At 40.1% G+C, this 18,084-nt stretch overlaps 1 protein-coding gene across 1 annotated transcript in view; it reads right to left on the bottom strand.

Annotated features, from left to right (window-relative positions):
• Window positions 1-381: 381 nt before the first annotated feature.
• The window catches only part of LOC111978783 (rab11 family-interacting protein 2), a 40,963-nt gene continuing 23,260 nt past the window's right edge, over window positions 382-18,084 (bottom strand). Inside the window, exons 4-6 of the mRNA XM_024009024.2 lie at window positions 16,912-17,278; window positions 11,225-11,288; window positions 382-8,706 (exon numbers count right to left, since the gene is read on the bottom strand). Coding sequence (XP_023864792.1) covers window positions 8,479-8,706; window positions 11,225-11,288; window positions 16,912-17,278 — 659 coding nt within the window. The 3' untranslated portion in view covers window positions 382-8,478. The remainder of the gene's footprint in view (window positions 8,707-11,224; window positions 11,289-16,911; window positions 17,279-18,084) is intronic.

The raw sequence follows: 18,084 nt of genomic DNA, 5'->3' as shown, positions 1-18,084 counted from the left end.
GCCTTTGGGTGCTGGCCGGGGTGACATAAGAAGGGCCATGTTTTAACTTGCTATTTGGAAAAGTGAAACGAAACCTGCCCACAAAAGCACCAGGTTGTAAACAGCACAAGTGTTGCTTGTCCTGAATMATTTCAKACACACTTCTTATACGCATAAGCAAATTAGAGGCAAAGTTTAACGAGCAACCTTGCCACTCACAATTGTCTCCCTATGCCACTCGTTTTTTCCAGGGAAGGCATGYGAATTTCTCCGGAACAAAAACAGCCACTCAACGGTAGGCACAGAAAGTTGGACAAGAAATCCAACACAAATAGTTCTAATCATGAAATCTGAGTACTGCATTGTATACTGAAATGTGTATAAGGACTATTAATACAGGAATGGAATGTAGGYAAATTACTTTCCTTTTTATTCAATGGACTGGTGATTACAATGTATGTACAGTGCATTCGGGAAGTATTCAGACCCCTTGACTTTTTCCACATTTTGTTACGTTACAGCCTTATCCGAAAATTTATTAAATAATTGTTCTCACCAATCGACACACAATACCCCATAATGACAAAGGGAAAACAGGGTTTTCCAAATTTTTGTATTTTTTTTCAAATAAACAGAAATGCCTTGTTTACATAAGTATTCAGACCCTTTGCTAAAAAGACAAGACATTGAGATCAGGTGCATCCTGTTTCCATTGATCATCTTTGAGATGTTTCTACAACTTGGAGTTCACCGGAGGTAAATTCAATTGATTGTACATGATTTGGAAAGGCACACACCTGTCAATATAAAGCACACACCTGTCAATAGAAAAGGTACCTTCGTACAGGACAACGACCCTGAGGACGCAGGAGTGGCTTTGGGACAAGTCTCTGAATGTCCTTGAGTGCCCAGCCAGAACTCGGACTTGAACCCGATCGAACATATCTGGAGAGACCTGAAAATAGCTGTGCAGCAACACTCCCCACCCAACCTGACAAAGCTCGAGAGGACCTGCACAGAAGAATAGGAGAAACTCCACAAACACAGGTGTGCCAAACTTGTAGCGTCATACCCAAGAAGACTTGAGGCTGTAATTGAAGCCAAAGGTGTTTCAACAAAGTACTGAGTAAAGGGTCTGAATACTTATGTAAATGTGATTTCATAAAAAATAAAAATAAATTGATAAAATGTCTAAAAAAACTGTTTTTTCTTTATGGGGTAGCTTGATGGAGGGGGAAAAACAATTTTAGCAATTTTAGAATAATGCTGTAATGTAACAAAATGTGGAAAAAGTCAAGGGGTCTGAGTACTTTCCAAATGCACTGTACTTTTGCAACGATTTGTTCACAATGGTGTGTAGTGTACATCTAAATTTGTTTCTGTATTTTGTTTGTGCCTATATACAGAAAAAGCACATTGTATTCTAAATAATCATGAAAATAAGCAATATAGCTGCATTAGTAAATTCATTAAAACAACTGGRATTTTCATTAAGAAGTACAGCGTATTTATTGAAAAGAGCAATGCGATCATCTTGTTTGTGGCTTCCAATTTTGTTATCCAATGGATCACTGACAATTCCTAAAACATTTCTACTCTAAGACATTCATGTAAGTACATCCATGCCACATGCCAAAATTGTTTAAGTAGTTAGGAAGCAACCAGCTTTTGGTGGGACAGTGTGTGAGAGAGATGGACAATAAACATACAGTTTACACTGAAAGCTTTCGAAGCAGTCATGTCAAGCAGCACCATTCTTCGCTTTTTACATKATCTGCATTGTTGTCCCCAAAATTATACCTTGTATACCAACATAGAAATGACATTCTTTTTTTCCCTTCAGTATCACAATCAACAGTTTTACAAACAAACCAATCTTTCCCCTCAAACCCCACATGCCCGCTCAACCCGACATACAAACGTTTGCATAAAGTGTGAAAAATTGTATTGTCTTGTGAAAACMTACACCCACCTTTGTGAACTGCAGCTAAGGTTAAAGAAATGCATAAGGAAAAGTTTAGTGCCATTGCCACCATACAGGGAAGAGGCGTTTGGAGACATTTCTGCTTGTATTATTGTACAATGTCGAATTTGATCAAATACTGTTCTGTTCATATATATGATATGAGCAACTGTGATGGCTCTCTAAACAGAAAGTGATAAAATTGTATGAAGCTGTATTGCAAAAACAACTGACATGCAATTTAAGATGCAAGCTAACTGCAGAGTTAGTGAATCATTATCTGAGTGCTAAGTAGAAGTACAAAGATGTGCCATGGAATTAACTAAATGGAGAAAAGGTTAGAATATTAGCTGTATATCAACACAATGAAGGGATTTTAAATACTAAACTATGTTAAACTGACACAGTGATTGTGGGCTTGAAACTGGTATTATAGTTGTATTATCTATTTGTAAGGCTAACAGCCTTCAGAGCGCTCAGTGCTTTCAATGATGCTGTCTCCATGGAGATCTCTCAATGTAGTCATTGTCAGACTTCAACCATCAGTTGTCGGATGCTGAAGAAAACACCTATTACCTCATTTAGCATGAAATTAATATGCCCCCCCATCCTATAAAGCCATTTGAACACCCACCTAGCTTTTTCCCCATCATTGAATTCATGAGATTTCATTATCATCATCACGTTTTTCAATAAAAACAGAAGATTCATTGGAGCAAGTGTATTAGTTCTGCTATAATGTTGCTGTAAAAATTCAAACAAATTACTTTGAATTTACAGCGCAACACACAAACATCTGTTGTTATTCGTTAGCATGTGTGTTACCCCATCTTATTCTGGATAAAGTAATTTCTGTTGCATCAAAACACATTCAAAGTCAAATACAAACAGCTGAATAATGTATAATGTACATGAAGTCATTTTGAATTATGGTAAAAACAGTAGCTGAATATATGGTCTGGATAAAGGTCACATTTTAAAACATGAGGAAGAAATGTTGCTTAACTATAATCAGTATAATGAACGAGGGCACACTTTAGAGCCTACATTCAATAGAGGACGATTTAGGTAAAGATAAAGATTTTTTTTTTTGGGGGGGGGGGGAAGCTTTTTTCAAAAATAAAATAAATGTAATAGAGGCTAAGAATCTGTACACAATAGGTGCAAGAAAACAAAACAGTGTGTCTCAGTGATGCATGCTAGGACAAGGTTTATAAAAAGGCAGCTTTTGCATTTTCTGGAATACCATTAAATTCTCTTTGTCCTAGTTAACTGTGACCGAATTGGGAAGTTTTTGCAGTAAACTGTGTTCGTTACTTAAGAAGGAAAAAAAAGCAATGAGATAGCCCTTTTTAATGTAGAGTGAGTCATCCAAACAGTTCTGAAATTGAAGCCTCTGGCGGTTTTGAACTTCCGAAAACGAATGTCGTAAAATTCTCACATGTTCACTTAGGGCTGTATCCTGACTTGATATGTGGACATTCAGTAACTTTACCAATACAAATAAAGAATATAAAACTTAGAATGTAAAAGTTTACCAAATAAAAAAAGACACAAAATACAGGAAAAAGCAYCAAAAATTGTCTAAAATGTGTGACTACGCAACTCAGTGTGGTCAATGATTTAGACTGAGGAATCAATAGTTCACAACAGGGGTCACAATACAATTAGTACACAACTTTGTAACAGTAATCCTATTGATCTAAAATACCAAGCATATAACACTGTAAATGGCACAACATTCTACAAAAASAAAAAACWAAAAAAAGTGACAAAAATGTAAACCTTTCTGCTAATTAGGTGAGACATGTTTGTCATGTCATGTCATGGCATGGCATCATGTCATGGCATTTGCTCTAGGAAAAGACGTACATCTTGAGGGAAAATATTTCAGTAACACAGTAATAGTTTTACCTACTTACAGTAATAAAGTAATAACTAAGTAGTCGTAACCTTTTTAAAAAGCATTACAGTGTATGTAACTATTAAAGAAAAGTAGACTCGYAAATGTGACATCATACAGAGCGGGGAAACTGCCTGCTTAAAGCATACATTGATACATACAATTGTGTATGCTATGCAGAACAGACATTGTATGTGTTATGAAGCGATATACCATGGTGACACAAATTATTAAATTGAGGGTGGTTTGTTTTTTGACAGGCTGATACTGTTTGTTATGTCGTCATAGTACTATTTATGATAACATATTTCATAACAGAGTCAGCCTACATTGATTGTAAAACTGTCGTGATATGTTATATATTTGGCCTTGCTTTGGACAGTATGAAGGATGCATGACAAATTAGTCAGTAAAACATGAAAATGTCATAAATGATCACATYTAAAATGTAATAAACAGGTTAACTCGAGCCCTTGTTACAATCTGTACTGATAGTTTGGTTTTCTGGATGTGTTAAGTTAGTACACAGTGTATTACTAGTAAAAATATAACCAATAGCCTTTGTGGAGAGCAATTAGTCAAGAGCACTTTGATCTGTCAATGGGCAGTGTAACATGTGAACAAAATCAATACATTAAAATCAGCCTGCAAATGCATTGCTATGTAGCTAGGTACCTTGATTATATTTCCTTCAAATAGTTAAAACAATTCAAGCAACAATCAGTCAATCTAAAAAGTAACAAAAATRGAACCACTTCTACCTAATGGAATCATATTTTCTCTCTGTTGACAAACAATGWCAGATCACAAGRGTAGAACGGATGTCATTCAGACATGTTCCACCTGAGCACACAATATAATGATTCAAAGTGTAKACAATTTGTGGACACCAATAGAATATTAAACATGTTGCTAAATTATGATTGCACTTCATCTTTCTGTCTGTGTAAAGCCATACAAGTAGAGTAAAGTGAGAATAACTTGACCAATGGTTTATACACATTTTTGGATGACAATGGATGGGCCTACACTTAATGCAAATTAAGGTCATASAATGCGCTTGATCCTAAAAACAAAACGATAGTCATCAAGAGTCACTGAAAAATCTAAAACAACAAACCCAAAAGTTGATATGCTGGACAATGATAGCTCTTTGAATGAATTAACTTTGGTGTAAATATTAGGGAGGCTTCAATAGCAGTGTCTTTAGTTTGCCTCCACTCAATTACATTCTGCACCTGCACGATGCCCAGACATTCCATATCATCAAAACTGACCAGAGAATACAGTMTTTACATATTGTTTAGTTTTCACTGCAAGGTCACAAAATTGYAATGCAGTGTCACATTGTTTTCGGATGCGTGTTTGGAAATGCATGCCTTGAGTTTTAAAAAATGCAGTAGTACCTACCCTCATAAGAGTAACTTTAAATAATATATTTTTGTACTAAGATGGCAAATGTCAACAGATACTYTAGGTCCAAACCATCCTAATTCCAAAAAGCTCACATCAGTCACAGACAGGCAACAACAGCATGTTCATACCTGCATATCAGTATATCAACACAATCTTGTATTGCAGTAAGCGCAGTGCCGGGCTGATTGGCAGAGTGTAGAGTTTGTGTCATAATCCTGCGTCTTGGTCTGAAGTGTAAACACAGTCATTAATGCTCTGCAGTACTCAACCACTTGACCACTGCCAACAGCACACGACTGCCTCTGGAGCATCTGGTAAACATATACTTGACAACATTCACATTATAAGAGCATCTGGGTTGAATACCGCATCAAGCGGCCATATTTGTTATGGCTATATGTTGGTTCACGCTTTCATGTCAGACCTATTAAAAATGGCAAACCCTATTCAATTGACCCTTCACTAAGCCCGACCGCAGAAGTTGGGGCAATCAGTCAAAGCACTCCAATGGATAGAAAGTGTTGTCAAGACCGACCCCTCGGACAAGCTCACGTTTTAAACGCATGGAAGCCATTGAGGGCATTGCAAAAAGTGAGTTTATCCAAAAACAAAATGTTTAAATGGCTAAATGATTGAACAGTGCACCGGGAGAGCTTGCTTCTGTGATTCCTGAAACGCAGAGCCTGTTGGTATATTTTTTGATTCCGAAAAACTACTTTTGTTACATTGTTTGCTAGCTCAGCTGGTTATTAGTACATCACTGGGACCGTGCTCCCAGGACATCTACTCGAAACGGTGCCTGAGGAAGGCCCGCAGCATCATCAAGGACCCCACACACGAGCGGTTCACCACTTCACCGTCGGGGAGACGGTATTGGAGCATGAGGTTTGAAACCAACAGGCTCAGAGACAATTTCTAAATAGAAGCCAAAAGAATGCCGCCCTATAGGGCTCCCCGAGTGGCGCAGCGGTCTAAGGTACTGCATCTCAGTGCTAGAGGCGTCACAACAGACCCTGGTTCGATTCCAGGCTGTATCACAACCGGCCGTGATTGGGAGTCCCATAGGGCGGCACACAATTGTCCCAGCGTCGTCCGGGTTTGGCCATCATTGTAAATAAGATTTTGTTTTTAACTGACTTGCCTAGTTAAATTTAAAATATCCGGAACACTTGATCTGGACTGACCACCTGCACCGAGTCTCCGCACCACACACTTATTCACGCGCACACCCACACAGATACACTCATCCACACCCCTAGACCATGACCTTTTGGTTATTTAACAATTGTTTGGATACGTTTTAACACTTAGGCCATATACATTTGATTAACTGTTTAACGGATACATTTTTTGTTTGAAAAGTGAGGCACGCAATCAAATAAAAAAGTAGACCCTTGTGTTAAAATACTATAGCAACTGTACCTCAATGGACTAACGTTACTCCTTATAGTCCGAAGACCTTACATGTTCTGTTAGCAAATTAGCTCTGGTAGCCAAAACAGACAAATACTWCTTCTAAACGTGAATCGATTTTCAATTTTGGTACGGTTCTAGAAACATTAAACCCTCTTCTTCCTTATCACATCAAAATCATTTTACAAATGCAAAATATACACTTACTGTACAGTATTTTAACACATATTTTTCAGTGACAACTCTTTTGTGGCGTCCATCTTCCGTTTACTCACAGGTAGATATCTAATTAGCACAGGTACGCCTCTGTCTTCCTTCTGTTTTCCGTAAAAAAGCACTGCAACATGGAAATATGGCCGTGTGGGAACCCTAAKCCTATAAACATTGAGTTTTTTGAAAATTATTTCTCACTGATATGAAAGATATGTTTATGTTTCACAAAACCGTACCGCAWGCGATGCATTTAAACGTTCAGAATGAGCGTCGGGGCTTTAAACAAAACTTCTCCAGTCAGTTAGCAATTATAAATGGGGTATAGTAACCTTAGTTCTACACCTAGCGACTTTGAACTACTCCCTTCTGGGCGCAGGTATAGGGCACCCCTCGGCGGGAAAAACAGAACTAGACAATCATTTGTGCCAGGTGTGATATCCCTCCTAAATAGCTCGGGCTAATGTTCCTATTGACCCAGTAAGGCCAGTAGGCTAGTCTCTTTTTATTGGTATGCAACTGTTATGAAAGTTGTATTGTCAATTTGTTTTGTATTTAAACGTGTACATGACACTGCAACAAAACTTCTCCATGGGGACAATAAAGTCAGTAAAYTAAAGCAACCTAATCAAGAGATTTTAGCCTCTTGGAGAGGCTAAAAGAGGCATAAGTTTAGTCATAATCAGAGAAGTTGTTTCTCTCTTTACTAGAAGCTCGAGGACATTATTTTTKAAATCTAAATCGTGCAATTTTTCAGTACAACTGATTTGTAAGAGGTGAAGAGGTGCATCCTTTAAATATTTAATTAAATCTAGATAGCCTTAGTGTTTAAACGCAAATCTAGCTTGGTGGTTCTATGTTCAAACAACCGCTCCAGAAGCTGTCTGGGATTTTCATGTTACGTGTGTGAAAGTGCACTAGTGGGGCTATACCATGCCTGACCGTTTCCCAAGGCCTTTAATAGTGTATGCCATGGATACACTATTAAAGGKCTTGGGAAACGGTCAGGCATGGTATAACCCCACTAGTTTGTTCTTCATCATCTCATAATAAATGGTAAAACGTAGTCAACACAGTGATAGCTCATTTGAATCCCACTGGTTTCTGCTAAGGTATTCTGATGAATTTTTGAGATACATTATGTAATTTCCCATTCTTTCAATTCACCAGAATTTGAAAAACAAAAGGAATGCCATGCAAACAACAGAGCAGGAGGTACACAATTAAAATGGATGAGTGGATCAACATAGAGCAACTGATTCAGAGGTTAGTCTACCTATCATAATGGAACAGCCATGGGGTTAGTTATAATGCAAGTCAAATATTTATGTCATCGGATGTACTTCACTCCACGATAATATTCTGCTGGGGAAACTGGTGTAAACTCAAATCACAGCATACAAAACCTATAAATCGGTATAAGCTGTATCAATGCAGTTACTGTAAAGAAATCAAAAACTACTGATTTGGCATTGGTCAATCCCCCTTCTCTTCATTTTTTGTTCCATACCCACAATACATTTTTTTTTAAATGGCTAGGACGAGACATTACTGTTTACAAGCCTCTAATTTTTGACCTCTCTCTACCTTGACTCTACTTCTTTTTTGAGATTTTCCCCGCTTTCCTGTTGGGCTCGTAGGGTGTCCGTAGGATGCTCGGCGAATCCTCCATAACGCGGACCAGCAGGTTATCAATGTAGTCTTCCAGCTCACGGATATGCGCGTCCTTCTTTTTCACCACCTCCTTCTGCTTGATGAGCTCACGCACCACCTCGTCAAAAGACAAGTTGCTATAGGAGGCCACGCTCGGCTGCTTTGTCTCCTGCGGGGGCCAAACCACAGCCATTGTGATGAATTCAACCGTGATAGCACCATTTACAAATACCTCAGTAAAAGTGTACTACTCCAAATGCGGCTTGAGACACGAGACAATTACCAATAATTGCTCTCAAATGGGTATCATAGCTAGATGGTATAAATAGACAAAGCAAAAGGTAAAAATCGGTGCTAAAGAGTATCTGAAGCAAGACTGAAGGTAGGCTAGGCCAGGGAATCCCACGTATTATGGCAGATAGACTAATTGCCTAATTAAAGGTGTTTGAATAATGTCACAAACTATGTCATTACTGCACGTGTTTATCTCTTATACCCTGGTGGCAATCAGGACTAATTGAGGGCCTGTGATAAGATGTCACTCCAAAGGTGTGTTGGCACTGTCAATGCCATTGCATTTCATTTCAGGTGTTTTGATCTGCTCAAGTCAATGGTATTAAATCAGAAAACGATAGATGGCTCYAACAATCAGTAATCCTGTGGCGGGGAATCTGATTTGATATTCTTAGAATCAGTTCTAGGAAAATAAACGTGTCAACTCTCGTTCCCTATTTAAATCCTAAACCACATATCCTCCTCCCAAACCAGCAACCTTGACCAGCTGGTGGACAAGAGCATCACATTAAGATTAAACTCCCTAAAAAACAGCAATAAAGATAATTTTTTTTGCCTTTTTCGTTCCCAGGGGAAACAGCAGAGTGCATATTTCTGGGAACAAAGGATCAGAACAAGAAACACGAAAACAAAGATGCAACCAAACTATTTTGGTTGAGGTTTTTTTCTTTAGAGGAAAAACTGTCTGTGTAGACTGTGCCGATCTCATTACAGGGGGGACAAGAGGAGCTGCAATCATTTTTAATGAGGTGCCACGTTATCGCATCAACAATGGACATCCTCCCCCAGGCAGATACAGCGGCAAAGCCATCAACCTGTTTAAAATACTTCACTTATCAGTGTCCTCTCCTCCCCGTTCCCAAATCAAGCTGCAATCGCTGTGCGGTGTCTACGATGTGAAGAAGTGCCAGACTATATTTACCTGTATACTATATCTCTTCCTAGTATGAGAAACAAAGATAAACCAGAATGTGAGGGTCCCATCACTAGAGTCTATTTCTAAACAATTCAAGACTATGGCGGGGATCACACTAAGCAGCCTGCACCTTTATTTCCATCATTTTCAATAGTGTGGACATGCTAGGTGTCCTGCATTCCTCCATCGTAGGTAAGCTTCAAGTTATTTTGTCAGTGTTCTGGCAGGCCAAAGTCGAAAGTTAACTCAGCAATATGCCTCTTATTTTCGGTCAGAGAAAAATGTGATTGGGGGTTTAGCGACTGCTTACTCGGGAACTGAATATGCTTTTAGAAACAAAACAGGGAAAATATACTAAGAAATAGGCCTTTTGCACTTCCAGTCATCAGGACAACCAATTTTGCAGAGATTTTCCTAACATGAATCAAGTTACAAGCTCAGTTTAACTATACTGTATGAGCAATGGCGTCCAATTCACACACCAAAGAGCCCCAGACATTATATAAAGCTACACAGCCAGAAGCTGCAGCGGCTGGTGACAGAGGCCTAGAAATGACCATGAACTAGCTAAGTGAAGACAATTTTTCTGCGATCAGTAGTGAGAAGTAGATAAGGCGAGCACACTTGGCATTCTCCAGTTGTCTCATTACTACATCTAATGAGGTCTGCTTTGAGAATTTAAAAGCTCTGTTCTTTGAACTCTCTCACTATCCTCCCCTCCTCTCTCACTGGTTTATTAGCAAGGGCCTGAAAGCAGAGGGAATGGAACTGCCAGTTKATTTCTGCTAGGCTCTGCAATAGAGTGTATGGAGAGGCACGTGGCTAAGATAACTCCTCAACACCCACAACGAGGAGGTGAGGAAAGCCATTATCAGAATCCCTGTTTCTCATTTCAACATCACTTTGGACATGGCTCTCTTACCATGTTAAACTCATTCAGGAGTGTAATTGGCAGCAACTACTAGAWTTATGCACCAGCAGAGCATGTTTTGTGCTTTTATTTTTTGGGGGAGGGGGAGTGACAAAACTAAGGTGGCAAATAACCCCCTCATCAATCCAATGACAATTTCACACATATTTATCCCTACATAGTGCTCCAATTATGGTACCAGTACGATATAATAGAACTTTACCTGACCTTAGAGAGACCGAAACTTCACACGGTTTTAAATGATGAGCCAATCAGAGATGATGGTCGTMGTTTCCAGCTGTTAATTAGTTAAATTACACTCATCGTGAAGTGTAAAAGAGAGAAGAGACAGCAGCTCAGAGATCAACATCACAAACCGCAATGTCAAGTAAGATCAGGGASAGCTACTCAATTAAAAGTTGGCGGTGTTCTGAAACTAGGCCCATGCTTTTTGACGTTCTCTCTCCCTTTATTTTTTCCCATGGTCTTTACGAAAGGGTTATTCATACCAATGTAAACCTTGTTTGAGATTGAGTCACTAAAAGTGTGTACGGTGTGAGCTCTTACATTTTTCTTGCCATGTTTCTCTCTCGCCTTTCGGATGTCTTCATTGCTGGTGGGCTTTTTATCACTGCAAAACATCCAAGAATACGGAATTACAAAAATAAAAAAATAAAATCATGTTTACCAACACGGTTAAATCACCCTGTATCATCTTGCCTTAAACCTAAATGACCACAAAAGGTAGTGTACGATGGTAGCTGTAAAGACGATAGACTAGCGCCTACAGCGAGACAGGCCTAAGAGGTTAATTGTGTGACAGATGTGTGGCTAAGAGGGGTCTGTTATCAAGCCTAGCTTCTCTTAAAGCTACACTCCTTAACTGAAACAATAACTAAGCATTCTTACCGCCCCTGTTTCGCAAAAAAGCTAAGGGACCAGGGTGAAGAAACGTAACCACTCAAATTCATAGACAAGGCTATGGATACAAAGACTGACCATCCCATGATATCACAATTACAGTTTTAACTACAGTTTTAACCATGTTGAGGCTATACAGTGTTTCTTTACATTTCATTTGTTTACAAACATTGGAATAAATCAAGCATATATTTTGGGTTCTGATGGGGTACGACAGTTGACCTAAGCTCACATGGCATTTAGAAGTTATATTGTTCAAGAATCAATGGGTATATATATCAAGTCAAAAATGGATGTAGCAACTAAGGATTCTAGCTTTAAAGGGGCAATCTGTAGTGCGAACAATAACAAAGTGAACACTCCACTACTGATTTGGTGGCGGAGCTGAGGGATGGCGCTGGAGAAATGTAACCACTCAAACTCATGGACAGAGCATCTGACCATCCAGGATATCAAGATTATAGTTTTAACCATGTTTTGAGGCTAGACAGTGTTTGTTTAAATTTACATTATCCACAAGGAAAGGATTAAAACAAGCTTATATTTTGGGGTATGATGTAGTACGACAGTTGAACCAAGCTCATGAGGCATCTATAAATGATATTCTTCAAGAATCAATAGGTACATACAGTGCATTTGGAAAGTATTCAGACCCCTCGACTTTTRCCACATTTTGTTACGTTACAGCCGTATTCTAAAATTGATTAAATAAAAAAAATCCTCAATCTATACACAATATCCCAAAATGACAAAGCGAAAACAGGTTTTTAGTAACACCTGATTTACATAAGTACTCAGACCTTTGCTATGAGACACGAAATTCAGCTCAGGTGCATCATGTTTCCATTGATCATCCTTGAGATGTTTCTACACAACTTTGAGTCCACCTGTGGTAAATTCAATTGATTGGACATGATTTGGAAAGGCACACACAGTTGACAGTTCATGCCAGAGCAAAAACCAAGCCATGTGTTTGAAGGAATTGTCCGTAGAGCTCCGATACAGGATGGTGTCGAGGCACAGATTTGGGGAAGGGTACCAAAACATTTCTGCAGCATTGAAGGTCCCCAAGAGCACAGTGGCCTCCATCAGTCTTAACTTCTTTGGGACTGGGGGGCAGTATTGAGTAGCTTGGATAAAAAGGTGCCCAGAGTAAAAACTGCCTGCTACTCAGGCCTAAAAGCTATAATATGCATACAATTAGTAGATTTGGATAGAAAACACTCTGACGTTTCTAAAACTGTTTGAATGATGTCTGTGAGTATAACAGAACTCATATGTCAGGCAAAAACCTGAGAAAAAATTCAACCAAGAAGTGGGAAATCTGAGGTTTGTAGTTTATCAAGTCATTGCCTATCGAATATACAGTGTCTATGGGGTCATATTGCACTTCCTAAGGCTTCCACTAGATGTCAACAGTCTTTAGAACCTTGTTTGATGCTTCTACTGTGAAGGAGGGGGGAATGAGAGCTGTTTGAGTCAGGGGTCTGGCAGAGTGCCATGAGCTCAGTCTCGCGCGCTCCCGTGAGAGTTACCTCCGTTCCATTGCATTTCTACAGACAAAGGAATTCTCCGGTTGAAACATTATTGAAGATTTATGATAAAAACATCCTAAAGATTGATTCTATACATCGTTTGACATGTTTCTACAAACTGTAATATTACTTTGTCTGAACTTTTGCCTGGACTTGCCCGCGCCTCCTGAGTTTGGATTTGTGTACTAAACGCGCGAACAAAAAGGAGGTATTTGGACATAAATGATGMACTTTATCGAACAAAACAAACATTTATTGTGGAACTGGGATTCCTGGGACTGCATTCTGATGAAGATCATCAAAGTGAATATTTATAATGCTATTTCTGACTTCTGTTGACTCCACAACATGGCGGGTATCTGTATGGCTTGTTTTTGTGTCTGAGCGCCGTACTCAGATTATTGCATGGTGTGCTTTTTCCGAAAAGTTTTTTTGAAATCTGACACAGCGGTTGCATTAAGGAGAAGTGGATATAAAATAACACTTGTATCTTTTAGCAATGTTTATTATGAGTATTTCTGTAAATTGATGTGGCTCTCTGCAAAATCACCGGATGTTTTAGAACTACTGAACATAACGCGCCAATGTAAACTGAGATTTCTGGATATAAATATAAACTTTATCGAACAAAACATACATGTATTGTGTAACATGAAGTCCTATGAGTGTCATCTGATGAAGATCATCAAAGGTTAGTGATTAATTTTATCTCTATTTCTGCTTTTTGTGACTCCTCTCTTTGGCTGGAAAAATGGCTGTGTTTTTCTGTGACTAGGTGCTGACCTAACATAATCGTTTGGTGTGCTTTAGTCGTAAAGCCTTTTTGAAATCGGACACTGTGGCTGGATTTATAACAAGTTTATCTTTAAAATGGGGTAAAATCTGTCTCTTATACACATCTAGATGTGTATAAGAGACAGGCTTGGCTCTGACCTAACATAATCGTTTGGTGTGCTTTAGTCGTAAAGCCTTTTTGAAATCGGACACTGTGGCTGGATTTATAACAAGTTTATCTTTAAAATGGGGTAAAATACTTGTATGTTTGAGGAATTTGAATTATGGGATTTCTGTTGTTTTTAATTTGGCGCCCTGCAATTTCACTGGCTGTTGGCGAGGTGGGACGCTACCGTCCCGAATATCCCAGAGAGGTTAAATGGAAGAAGTTTGGAAACACCAATACTCTTCCTAGAGCTGGCCGCCCGGCCAAACTGAGAAATTGGGAGAGAAGGGCCTTGGTCCGGGAGGTGACCAAGAACCCAATGGTCACTCTGACAGAGCTCCAGAGTTRGTCTGTGGAGATGGGAGAATCTTGCAGAAGGACAACCATCTCTGCAGGACTCCACCAATCAGGCCTTTATGGTAGAGTGGCCAGACGGAAGCCACTCAGTAAAAGGCACAACAGCCCACTTGGAGTTTTCCAGAAGGCAACTAAAGGAATCTGAATACTTTCGAATGCACTGTGTGTGTGTGTGTGTGTGTGTACATACATATATACACACACATATTTACATATACACACATACATATACACACACACGACACGATTTAATGACTCCAACCTAAGTGTACGTAAACTTCTGACTTCAACTGTATATCCAATAGTTCTTCCTGGCTGTATGTAATAACACTTAAGAGTGCCAAAATCTGTTTTATGTAAAATAGTGTGCTTGTCATGCCCAGATCTGTTTCACCTGTCTTCGTGATRGTCTTCACCCCACTCCAGGTGTCACCCATCTTCCCCATTATCCCCTGTGTATTTATATGTTTTCTGTCTGTCTGTTGCCAGTTCGTCTGGTTTGTTCAAGCCTACCAGCGTTTTGTGTCTCAGTTCCTGCTTTTTCCAGTTTCTCTTTTATCGCCCTCCTCAATTTTGACCCTTGCCTGCCCTGACCCTGTACCCGCCCACTCCGCCTATCCCTGAGCCTACCTGCCATCCTGTACCTTGGCCTCTACTCTGGATTATCGACCCCTGCCTGCCTTGACCTGTCGTTTGCCTGCCCCTGTTGTTACAATAAACATTGTTACTTCACACAGTCTGCACTTGGGTCTTACCTTGGTACCTGATAGTGTCATAGCTTGGAAAACAAATAAATGTGACTCTGGATGACAACATAATGTTTCCAACATGAGGGCTAAATACGCTTTTGTTTCGTTTCCTTGACACGATACTAACGAGTATCGCGATACTGGTATTGTCCCAGCCCTAGTATACATAATGAATTTAAAGGTATAAAAATGGAAGTAGCAWCTGCAGATTGCCCCTTAACGCCAGTAATGACACCTGTATAGTATGATAAAGAAAACTTGGCCAACACGTGGATAACTATATGCTACTGCTGATATACACTCACCGGACATTTTATTAGATACATTTCCGTGAACGCGGTGGTGTATTGCACCTACAGACGTGGCTGTGGCTTGCTTTATAAAACAGGCAGACAGGCATCGACGCATTCAGTTATTGTTTGATTGAACATTAGAATGAGCAAAACAAGTGACATAAGCGACTTTGTGAGCGTAGTATGATCGTTGGTGCCAGGCGTGCCAGATCCAGTATCTCAGAAACGGCCGCCCTCCTGGGCATTTCACGCACAACAGTGTCTAAGGTTTACCGAGAATTGTGCAACAAACAAAAAACATCCAGTCAGTTGCAGACCTGTGGAAAATGTGGACGACGTGGGCGAAAACAGCCCGTTGAGTGAGGTCAAAGGAGAATGGCAAGAATCGTGCAAGCTAACAGGCGGTCAACAAATATACAAATAACGGCGCAGTACAACAGTGGTGTGCAGAACGGCARCTCAAAACGCATAATTCCTTGTCACGGATGGGCTGTTGCAGCAGACGACCACACCAGGTTCCACTCCTATCAGCTAAAATCCATAAGAAGTGGCTCCAGTGGGCACCCGATCACCAACACTATACAATTGAGTGGAGAAAAAAAAACATGACAGCGAGTTCATTTTACTTGAGTGGCCTGCGTAGTCCCCAGACCTCAATCCAATAGAGCATCTTCGGGATGAGATGGAACAGGCTGTMCGCAGCATGAATGTACCGCCGTTCAATCTGCTGCAACTTCGTGGTACCATTGCGTCAGCATGGACCAACATCCCTGTGGAATGATTCTGACACCTTGTACAATGCCCTGAAGAATTAAGGCTGTTCTGAAGGCAAAGGGGGGTCCGACCCGGTACTAGATGGGTTTCCCTAATAAACTGACTGGTGAGTGTATAAATGAGCAATATGGGCAAACATTATGTTTGACACTACATAAGTGTAACAAGAGGAACCTGATATGATTGGTTCAGTGAAACAGCTTAGAAAGGTACATTTCTATGAAACAGCTTAGGTAATGTTTTTTATTTAACCTTTATTTAACTAGGCAAGTCAGTTAAGAACAAATTCTTATTTACAATGACAGRCTACTTTGTTTGTGTTCTAAAAGCATGTTGCAATGTTTTGTAGTGGAAGTTCTAGTTGTATTAGCTCCCTAACTCGTCCTGAATAAGCCAGCTGACCTAACGTTAGCACAGTGACCGCAAAAGCCATTCAGTTTTGTAAGTCTTCTAATATTTGAAACTATTCTAAGGGACCAGGAATACTGTGCAATACATGTGCATCTGGGTCGTGTTCATTAAAGCACACAATTGAAAGCGTTGGAAAATGAAAAGGTCAGTTTCCTATTGGCTAAGCCCAGGTAGTCCCCACATGTTTCAATAAGTTTTTTTGCCATTTTATGCCTAATGAACATGACCCTGGCTTGGATACCAAACATAGTTGTGTGGACGTGGAAAGCTTTACCTTGCTTTGTAGTGTGAGCTGAAGGGGTTGGTTGGTTGGATGTCGCCCTGAGAGTTGCTGTTGAAGGGATTGGGCGTGCGCAGGTCTCCAGAGCTGCCCGAACGCCCCCCGTCYGTCTTGCGTCCCTCCTTCTTCCCGGTCACACGTTCAAGTAGGCTGACCTTCTCCTTCTTCTCCTTTTTCTCCCCTTGGTCCCACAGCTGGCCCTGCTCCACCTCAAATGGGTTGCGGTTGCGAGGAAGGGTGGCGTACTTCTGCGGCAGGCCATCGCTGATATCAGTAAAAGGGTCACAGTGTTCCTCTGTGTTCTGGTAGCCTCGCACCTCACTCTGGGAGCGCCTGTGAGGGGCGGCACCACTCCCTTTCTCTAAGAAACACAACAAACAAAATAACTGATATTTTTTATGGAAATAATACTAAGCACACAAAAAAAGAATGTCTTCTTAGGGGTACTAATCTGATACATGTTGACTAACACAGTGGTTCCCAAAGTGAAAAGATGTATGCATGTATGACTATCAGTCACTTTGGATAAAAGTGTCTGTTAAATGGCTTTAATATATATACCATGGGTGTCAACTCTGGCCCGCGGGCCAAATTTGGACCCCGCGGGGTAGTTATATTGGCCCGCGAGACAATACCAAATTACTACTAGAGCTGGCCGCCGGTTTATACAGCGCATTCACCGCTAATACTACGAATCCCATAATGCTCTGCTGTTGTTTTCGCGCGCCAATCAGGACAGGACCCAGAAACGCCCTCTCCTCTGTGACAGTAGTCTAGCAACATAGAGCCTACAACTGTCAGCGCGCTATCCCTTCCCAAAATGGCGAAAAGAAAGGCAGAAAACAGGAGCTTTCTGGACAAGTGGGAGGCAGCATATCTGTTTAACATATGTAAAAGACAAACCTGTTTGTCTTGTTTGTGGAGTCAACGTGGCTGTAAGTAAGGAGTACAACATTAGACGACACTATGAAACGAACTAGCATCCAAGAAGAGATGCTCAGGTATCTGGCTTGGGCACATCAGATTAGATCAGTGTGCAATAATTAAAATTAAGTTTTCTTTGTGCACTTTTTCTTGCTACAAGGCATGGGCTTGAATGGTTGATTGATTTATTATCAATTTTATTTGTAAAATTATTAGAGCTAGTGGAAAAAGTTTATTTTGGTA

Source organism: Salvelinus sp. IW2-2015, linkage group LG18 (assembly GCF_002910315.2).
Source record: "Salvelinus sp. IW2-2015 linkage group LG18, ASM291031v2, whole genome shotgun sequence".
Taxonomy (NCBI): Eukaryota; Metazoa; Chordata; class Actinopteri; order Salmoniformes; family Salmonidae; genus Salvelinus; species Salvelinus sp. IW2-2015.
Note: the sequence above shows the minus strand (reverse complement) of the source record. Positions and strands in the feature narration are given on the sequence as shown.